Source organism: Canis lupus, chromosome 21, assembly GCF_048164855.1.
Source record: "Canis lupus baileyi chromosome 21, mCanLup2.hap1, whole genome shotgun sequence".
NCBI classification, from domain to species: Eukaryota; Metazoa; Chordata; class Mammalia; order Carnivora; family Canidae; genus Canis; species Canis lupus.
This window is the reverse complement of record NC_132858.1, coordinates 51,087,238-51,096,660: the sequence shown is the minus strand read 5'-3', so window position 1 is coordinate 51,096,660 and position 9,423 is coordinate 51,087,238. Positions and strand designations below refer to the sequence as shown.

At 48.1% G+C, this 9,423-nt stretch overlaps 1 protein-coding gene across 7 annotated transcripts in view; it reads left to right on the top strand.

Annotated features, from left to right (window-relative positions):
- Positions 1 to 4,197: 4,197 nt before the first annotated feature.
- Positions 4,198 to 9,423, top strand: part of VSTM2A (V-set and transmembrane domain containing 2A) — a 193,418-nt gene continuing 188,192 nt past the window's right edge. For 6 of the 7 annotated variants that reach the window (XM_072791696.1, XM_072791692.1, XM_072791693.1 and 3 more), the window contains exons 1-3: positions 4,198 to 4,338; positions 6,247 to 6,413; positions 7,730 to 7,780. In XM_072791696.1, the coding sequence (XP_072647797.1) occupies positions 4,263 to 4,338; positions 6,247 to 6,413; positions 7,730 to 7,780 (294 nt within the window). In that variant the 5' untranslated portion in view covers positions 4,198 to 4,262. Of the gene's footprint in view, positions 4,339 to 5,882; positions 5,903 to 6,246; positions 6,414 to 7,729; positions 7,781 to 9,423 lie in introns of those variants that run through there. The other variant, XM_072791698.1, reaches the window with a different exon arrangement.

The window sequence follows — 9,423 nt, the reverse complement described above, 5'->3', positions numbered from 1 at the left end:
TTTCAATATATCCTGTAGAGCCAAGAGCATGAACAAGTTTTGTTTGCTTGCCCTAAGATATTTAATCCTCAATCCTTTGTTTTAAACATTTTAGACCTTAGGATCTTGATGAAAGAAAGTCTTGATTTGGTTTTGTGACACAAGTGAGCAGCCGTCGCTTGCAGCCCCTGGCCTGTCATATGTAGAATGAACAGTTCGGATTGATTGCATACTAAGCTCCCCTCCATTTCTGAAATTCATTCATTTTAGGAAGATATGCTATATATATGCATAGGAAGAGATGTTATTTATGTTGTTTCTGTTGTTGTTATCTTATCCTTGACTCTCTCTTATCTTTGAAAACACGACATGTAGAGGAGACCAGTAAAAACCCCACACTACCAGGGCATCAGCTTCTATAATTCAACAGAAAACAAATTTTAAGACTGCATCTTCAGTTAATATGAGTTAATGACTTTCTCCGGATTCCTGTTTTCTTCTGTTGAAAGAGTTTCTCTGTGGATTTTTTTTTTTTATATTACTTCCGTATCTAAAGAGGTATCGACCTCTTTTTATTTCCCCAAGTGAGAAAAAAATACTCTAGGCATGAAGTTACAGGTGAAAATATTACTCAATGCTCTGAAATATTCTCTCCTATACCGTTTTGAGCTTCTCCAAAGACCATGTTTGAGAACACAGGAGAATGCACCTCTTTGCTGCATGGATGGAAAAGTATGAGCAGTTCAACTAACCCTGCCTGCCAGAGATGTGAAGAAATTAAGCTTATGCTTCTGGATCACAAAGATGATCTTCCAATTTCTTAGATGGTTTTATTTTCAAGGTTATTTCTAAATAAAATACTGAACTCGGGGTCTTCCAATCATTGACAACATTTTAAAAGTGTACATCAGGCGCTTAAGCCCCAACTGAGGACAGATTATGCAAGTAGAATATGGAAAGTAATTTTATCATGAGCCTCTGAGGGTGAAATATGGTGATTCCCATCAAGTTGAAGGTGAACAAATGCCCCAAAGCCCTCTTAGGAGAAAGGACTAATGCAGTTGAAAATCACAGATCTTGAAGACCCCCTCTAACTGCTTAGCTCTCGGGTGGATCACAGGCTCTGGAAGTGCATGGGAAAGACTGTGGGCATCATAAGTCAGCAGTGTTTGAAAGATAAAGTTAAACAAGTTTTCATACACCAGAAAAGAATGCAACGCAATCTAAATAAGATACCAGAGGCAGGCAATGGAATGAACTCAAACAGATTGAATTATACCATAGGAAGGAGCATATTCAAATAAGAATTCCTATTACATACTTTAGGGGGAAAATAGTGTGCTGATACAAATATTTGAATTGTAAAATAGCAAAAACAAAAACAAACAAAAACAAACCTTAGTGTAAAAGGCACGAAAACAGCTTTAAAAATTAGATTTAAGATTTTATTTTTAGAGCATTAGTTCACAGATAGTTTTTTGCTTGTTGGAAGACGAGATTTGCAGTCATTTTTACAGGGTGACGCATCAGCGAACATTTTGGGAAAGGAGAAACGGGAAGGAAATGTCTCTCTTATTTCTGGATGCAAACAAGAAACCCGTCCTGGTAAGTTACCACCAGTTTTATAGGAGAACGTGGTGTTTTACAGGCACTTATAAAAATAGTGGGACTTTGTCTCAGCACTGTGACATTTTGATATATTGGATATATTTACTTTTTAATTAAACTTTCTTATCACTTCAAACTGTTAATAGAGAAACAACTTTGTCTTTAATAAGGCAAATGTTCTAAAGGAAATAATGCGAGTGGGTTTACCAACACTATTTACAGTCCTTGAGATGCTACGACAGATATTTAAGATAAAGTTATTAGTCTACCTTGGCAAAACTGAAAATAAAATATCAGGCATTTTTCATGAGAAAAAGAACATCAATCCTTTTCCAGTTTTGTCTTCCTTGTTATTTTATCTCTTCTTCTTTGTTCTTTCTTTTTCTTTCTTTAGTTGCTTAAACTCTCATAAAGTAGTTTATCTGTCCTGTAAAAGCTTTTCTCACACTTTACCACGTTTCAACTTGTTTTTATTGTACTTTTACAGTTACAGCGATCAAGTTCCCCTTAAGAGAATCTGAGGTGCTTTGCTAAATTAATTCAGAACTTCCCTTGCTTAAAATGGATGCCCTTTTCTTTATATTGGAAACTGTTCTAACGGCAGATAACCTTGAAGTCAGGACACATCATGACATATTAATCTCATGCTTATGTTAAATGCTTCAACTAAAACTAAAATCGTGAGGAAAGCATTGAGCATATCTTGTTAGGGACAAAATTTAAAGTTGGAGACAACTCATCTCTGGGGATCCAATATCTGCAAAGTTTGGTTTATTTTCCAAATAATGTTAAGTATCGGGTAAGTACATTAACTTGGATTGTCCCTGTATTCTGAACACATTCTCCGTGAGAGAGTGTTTGGACATAAAGAGACTTTTTTTTCTTGAAATTACATGCTTCAGAAACCTTTGCTCCATGCAAGAAGGATCTGGAGTCTTGTTGGCCTAAACATGAACGGATGTAAAATATTCCCCATGACTTTCTCCAAATCTCATAAATCTTATACTCTGCCCCTACCCACAGTGAGAGAGAAGTACATCTTCAGAAAATAAGTAATATTGTATTTTACAATATTTTCTGATCATTTAAGTTATTGCTGCAATTCAGCAGGAGAAGAATAAGTGGCTTAAAAATCCGACAGCTCTGTTAAGGTTAATTTCCTTCTGGTCAGTGGAGGAATTAGCCAACTACAAATTCTTTACCAGTAAAATGGAAATACATATACTGCATTGGTTTCCTGACAGCATTGTTAAGGCTGAGTCATATTTTGAAATAACTGTGAAGATTGGTGGTATAGCTGCATAGAAATAATAATGAGAATAAAATATCTGGCATTCTGCTTAGATGGCAAATGGTTTTAGTTTTGTTAAAAAGATCTAAATTCACGCTTGGACTTCACGAGGACAGATGGAGTCTTTAACACACTGTTTGTAGATTCTTAAGAAACAGAATATCCTCATCTCAAACCTTCCCTAGGGCAGATAAGTAGCTATGCTCCAAATTCTAAAACTTACAGTGCTTCCTCCTCCTTAAAATATTCTTTGTTCATATATCCCGAGGCATATCAAGTAATTATTCTTATGCAAAAGAGAAGCAAATAAACAAAAACAAAAGAAAGACCGTACTGGTATTTTAAACCCTTCCCCCCTCCCAAAACACATGTGAGATGGGAGCAGAGGAAGGCAGAGGGGTGGGTGTGTGGATCTGAAAAAATAAATAAATAACAAAAAATATCTAATAACGATAAAAGTAATCGTGGCACGGTGGGCTTTTCTTTCTCGAAAATTCTCTCCCTACGTGACTTCTGATACTTTTGGTCTTTCCCGTTGGCCAGCTGGAGGGGTGGGTGTCTGGATGGTGCCTGCACGGGCTGTTCCTCCTGCAGCGGAGGCTCGTGCTGCGAGACCTTGGCGAGGACCAGGAGCCTGGGCGCATCCTCGTGCAAGCAGTTACTAACTGGTTAAGCGGCGTTTCCTGCCAGCGCCTGTCTCCGCCGCCCCGAGGCGGCCTCCTCGGCCCCATCCCGCCCCTGCCTGGGCCCCGCGCGGCCCCGCAGCCCCGCAGCCCCGCGCTCCCCGGGGGCGCCCAGCGGTGCAGGCTGCCGACGCCACAGCCATCCGGCCGGTGCAGGGACACCGGAGAGAGCAAAGTGGAAGACGCCACGCGACGCTGCTCGCCGGCAGGAGCCGCGAGCCCCGAGCCGCGAGCCCCGAGCCCCGAGCCCCGAGCCCCGAGCCCGGCAGGTGCGGAGCCGCCCGGCGCGCAGGGGGTTAAAGGCATCATCGCAGCCATTAGAGGGAAAAGTTGCGGCGCGGCGAGCCCGGCGGAGCGGTCCAGCCCGCCCCCCTTGCCCACTCCCCACTTCCCCGGCTGGCGCGGCGCTCGGGGAGGCGGGGAGCGCGGGCTGACGCCGGACCAGCAGCCAGCCAGCCGGGCGCACTGCCGTCCCCGCGCCGCCAGCGCGAGTGTGCACCGGAGCCTCCCGGAGCCTCCCGGAGCCTCCCGGAGCCAGGCCGCCCGCAGGATGCTCGCAGCGTCGCGCCCGGGGCTCCGAGGCTGAGCCTCCGCTGCACTCCGCTTGCACCGCCTTTTTTTTTTTTTTTTTTTGGAGGGGGGGGCTTTCTTGGCTGTTGGCTACACTGATGTGACCCCCCCCTTCTCCCCTTTCCGGAACGATGGGGATCTTTCTGGCATACGTTGGATTTGTTTTCTTTTCCGTTTTGTATGTGCAACAAGGGCTGTCTTCTCAAGGTAAGTGTGCGGCTCGTTGGTTGGCACATAGGTTTGCCTGCGGAGTGTGTGTGTGCGTGCGTGTGAGTGTGTTCTCTGTGTTCAAAGAACGACCAAGCAGACGTAGCGCTATCCTTAGGCAAGGAACAGTGGAATAGTGTTCCGGTGTCGGTTGTTTTTCTGCAAAGTTTATTAAATAGGAGGCAAGCTAAAACCGAGAGCAGATGTACGTGGCGCCTGACAATGAAGTGGGTGCCTGGGCGAGCGCAAACACAGGGGTGAGTGTGTGTGTGTGTGAGTGTGAGTGTGTGTGAGTGTGCCTTGGATCCGTGTGCATGCACTGGGTAGCCACTCATGCATACATAATCATGGCAAACAAACCGAGCCGGGGATGGGGGGCTCTCCACGGCCAGCCCTCCTCAGTGGAGGCAGGGTTGCCTTAGAGTTTCCTTTTTCTGGGTCCTTGCGACTTGGTTTGCGTGCGTGTTTATCAAAGGACCCATAAAAAGGCACGACTTGCATTACAAGCAGCAGCGGCGGCAGCAGCTGCAGCAGAGGCGGCAGCCGCCCGGGGACCCCGCGGGCAGGACTTCGCAGGCTGCGGTGATCGTTTCAGCACCACGAACAGATCAGGTCCCCGCGGCCCGACGCTGCATCACTCCCGCCAGCGGAACCGCCGCGCTCCCCCCACCCCCCCTCAGCTTACACAGAAAAGTCGTTTTCACACCAGAATGGTCTCCTTTAACTAAATCTGCGACTTGCTTATGTATAAATACAGGCACACTTCGGTTGTGATCGTTTGGGTGTTTCATAACGATGTGATGCCCGTCTTTGAAAAGTGGGGGGTGGGGGGGTGCCTCCACCCCCAAATCAGCCCTGCGGCCCCTCAGCCCTCCTGTCTGTGAGTGTGTGCTGCAGCTGTGCACTTCCGTTAGCCACAGATCTCTCCAGGACTACTTTTAGGGAAACATCAGTTCTTCACAAACATGCCTTAGACACCATAATAAGAGCAAACCACCCAGAGCATTCCATGGTAAAGAAATGCCTTTGGGAGAAGAAAAGGGGGGGGGGAGCATTTCATTTTTGTGAGTTTCCCCTTAACTCTGTATTCTGCAGACTAGCAGTGTCAAGACTGATAGTGTTCACTATAAAAAACTGAAAAAAAAAAAAAATCTCCGGTGACTTCAAAACAGTCTTTACTCTGAACTAAAACCCAAGTGTGTGATTCTCCTTTGCCAGGGGGTGTATGGCGATTTACAATACAATGGCTTGATGGGGACAAATATAAAGGTTAATCTAGGCGGAAAAACAAAAAAAGACACATTCACAGCTTAGAAAGTGAGCATTTTGTTTCCCTGCTGTGGCCTTAAAATCGGGATTGCTAATAATTGTTTTGGTGCATCAGGAATGTGCATTTTGACAGGGAATTATGATGCATTGTCTGGTTACTTGAAACATCCAGTTAGTCATGGATTGTTTAGAAACTTCGAGCAAGAGGCTCTCCTCCTATATTGGCAGATTTGTCAGACGCGTAGCTCGGTGGATCCCTCCGTAAGTTTTGGGTAACGCTGCAGTCTGACAAAAGGTAAATGCATCCACCCGTGGGCATCTCGGCTACCGGGGCTGAGTTCCTTGGCAAGCCCCTTAAGCTTTGCATTATCTGGACTTGGTCGACGACAAAGTTATTTCGGCGTGACACCAAAAAGGAACAGGGACCAGGCCAAGGAAAGGGGGTTGGGGAAGCAGGCAAAGTCCGAGATGTCACAGAAGTGTTTTGTTAGCCTTTTTATTATTTTATTATTATTATTATTATTATTATTATTATTATTATTATTATTACTATTATTATTTTTAAGTCCACGAAAACTGTAGTGAGCTCTCAGGGAAAGGGTCTGGATATCCCAAAAGGATGCGATTTCTGTTTTGCAGCCAAATTTACCGAGTTCCCGCGGAACGTGACGGCGACCGAGGGCCAGAATGTGGAGATGTCCTGCGCCTTCCAGAGTGGCTCCGCCTCGGTGTACCTGGAGATCCAGTGGTGGTTCCTGCGGGGCCCCGAGGACCTGGAGCCCGGGGCCGAGGTGGCCGGTGCGCAGGTAGCTGAGCGCCCCCGCGTCCGTCCCGCTCACGCCCTTGGGGCTCCCGGGGCTCCCCGGGGACCCGCTGGCTCGCCTGGCGCGGGTGGCGCGGGGATGCCGGGCGGGGGGCAGGAGCCAGGAGGGACTCGCGGAGTGTCCCCCCATTAACCCCGGGGTCACCTGCTCCGCTCAGGACCCGCTACCGCTCGCGGGCCGCGGGGGCCACGGTGTGCCCACGTCCCAGGACCGCACCTGGCCGGGCGCTGGGCTGGGGAGGGGGGTTCTGTGTCTCCACCGCGCGCGCGCGCACACCCGTCAGTTGTCACCACTGAGGCTGGCGGAGGAGAGATGGGGAGGGAGGGAGTGGAGCGCGGGAGAGTGGGGGCGGCGGGGAGCGCAGGGAGCGCAGGGAGCGCAGGGAGCGGGAGCGCGGGCGGAGGCGGAGGGAAGGGGCGAGGGGGGCGCGGTGGGGGCTGCGGAGGGGGAGCCGCGGGAGCGCAGCTTGGGCAGTTGGGCGCGCGGGGCGGAGGGCCGGTCCGAGCAGGAGGAGGAGCTCTGGAAGAGCCCCCAGCCCCAGGGAAGGGAGGCCCGCGGGCCTGGACGCGGGGGGAGGGGGGGGTCCCCGCAGACTTCCGCGGGCTCCCGGGTGCAGCCCTGCGGGCCCCGCCGGCCCGGACCCACCTCCCCGCGCGCGACTCGCCGGCGCCCCCGCGCGGTCCCGCCGCCCCGACCGGCCTGCTGGCCGCCTGGTCCCCGTGCGCCGCCCCCATCCGAGCCCCGGGGAGGCTGCGCCCCGGGCCAGGTCCCCGTGCGCCGCCCCCATAGGTGCCCCGCGGGGCTGGGCCGCCGGGCCCCTGTGCGCCGCCCCCATCGGAGCCCCGTGGGCTGGGCTGCCTGGTCCCCGTGCGCCTCCCACAAGCCCCGCGGGCTGGGCCGCCTGGGCCCCCTGCTCCGCCCATCGGTGCCCGCGAGAGCTGCCATCGGAGCCGCGGGGCTGGGCCGCCTGGTCCCCGTGCGCCGCCCCATCCGAGCCCCCGCAGGGCTCTACCACCTGGTCCCCTTGCTCCGCCCATCGGTGCCCCCGAGGGCTGCCATCGGAGCCCCGCGGGGCTGGGCCGCCTGGTCCCCGTGCGCCGCCCCATCCGAGCCCCCGCAGGGCTCTACCACCTGGTCCCCTTGCTCCGCCCATCGGTGCCCCCGAGGGCTGCCATCGGTGCCCCGCGGGGCTGGGCCGCCTGGTCCCCGTGCGCCGCCCCCCGCCCCATCCGAGCCCCGGGGAGGCTGCGCCCCGGCCCAGGTCCCCGTGCTGAGCGGCCTCTCCCCCCCGCCCGCAGGTGGAGCTGGTGCCCGACCGAGACCCGGACAACGACGGGACCAAGATCAGTGTGAGTATCACGGCGACAGGCGACAGGGGGCGCCTGCCTTTGTCACCTGCCAGGCCGGCCAGGCCCCAGGTGGAGGAGCATGAGGGCCTTATAGGTCTCTAAAAGCCTTTTTCAAATTCTTGCCCCGAAAAAGGCAATGTCATGGACGCAGGGCGAGAGCCAGCTTTCTCCTTCTTATTTCTCTGGGTACCTACCAATTGAAGCAGATTTAGAGTTGATACAATAAAATCATTCATTTCAAGACCACAGATATTTCAACGATTACTAGAGAGTCGTTTTGCCAAGCAAAGAGTGTGGAACTTTTTTTGTTAGTCTTTTTAACAGTTACAAGACTATAGGAGTATAGGACTGCAATTCTAATCTTCATTCGAAATCACAGAACTAGTTACCCTTTAATAGGAAGTAAAATACTAACTTATGACAATCTTCCTAGGCAGGAAAAAAATTAAAGTATCCAAGAGGATGTTGAAATTATATTGAAAACAACTCAATTCTCAATGTAATTTTTAAGGCATGCAACCTATTTCTAATGAACATGTTTAAAGTCATAAACATATAAAACCAAAAGCCAATATAAATATAAAACATAATTGGAGGAGGTTGACCTATTGAAAACATAGAGATGTATTTCAACTGTATTGTGTATTACTTTTTAATAATTCTATATGAAGTTAGAAATAAAAAGAAAATTGTGATTTTTTGACTATATCGCCAGTGAAGCCTTCTAGAATCACTTTATGTTGCTAGATCTGCTTAGCTCATTCATAAACAGTAAACAAACAAACAAAATAAAAATAAACAGTAAACAAGTTTTCATTACTAGAAATGAAATAGTTTTTATAAAGTCAGAAAGTACAGGGTCTACTTGGCATATATATGTGTGCGTGTGTGCGTGTGTATGTGTGTATATATGCCATATATAGGAACATGTATAAGTATATATTCTTTTATTTATATTCATTTTAGGAATCTTAACAATCCAATGACCTCCATTAAGAAAGAAAATTTATACTGAGGCTGTTAAAATAGTAAAAAAGTGGTATAAGATTGATATTATATCACAAGCAAAAGTTTAAAAATATATTGTACTAATAGAATCAAAATCTGTAAGTGTATAATCTCAAACTGGAAGCAAATATCAAACAGGAATAAAACTACAATTTATATTCATAAACTCACTTTTTAGAATATTTCAAGTCAATTATTATAGAAACTACTGTTTTCATACAGTGCTAGAAAGCTTTACTGGTAAAATCAATTGTTGACAATACTTATCTTAAATATTTTATTTTTTACATATATAGTGGCTAGATTGTTTACTGACTACTCCTATGTCACCCTTCACCCATAAGTATATCCTCCAAAGACCAGTGGGGAATAGCCTTACACATCTCAAACTAGGGCGCCATACGGTTAAGATACATGATCAAGCACATAACTACTAATACTATTACCTATTCCAGAAGTTCAAGAAGTCTAGTGAGTCAGCAAAAGTTCTAGTTAGAAACTGAGGTAGAACAAAGTTTGTTCTGTTCTCAATTTAACAGAATGACCTTGATCATGTGTCTTAAACCAGCAGTTGTTAACTTAGAATTCTCAGGAAGGCTTTTTTTTTTTTTTTAATTTATTTTTTATTGGTGTTC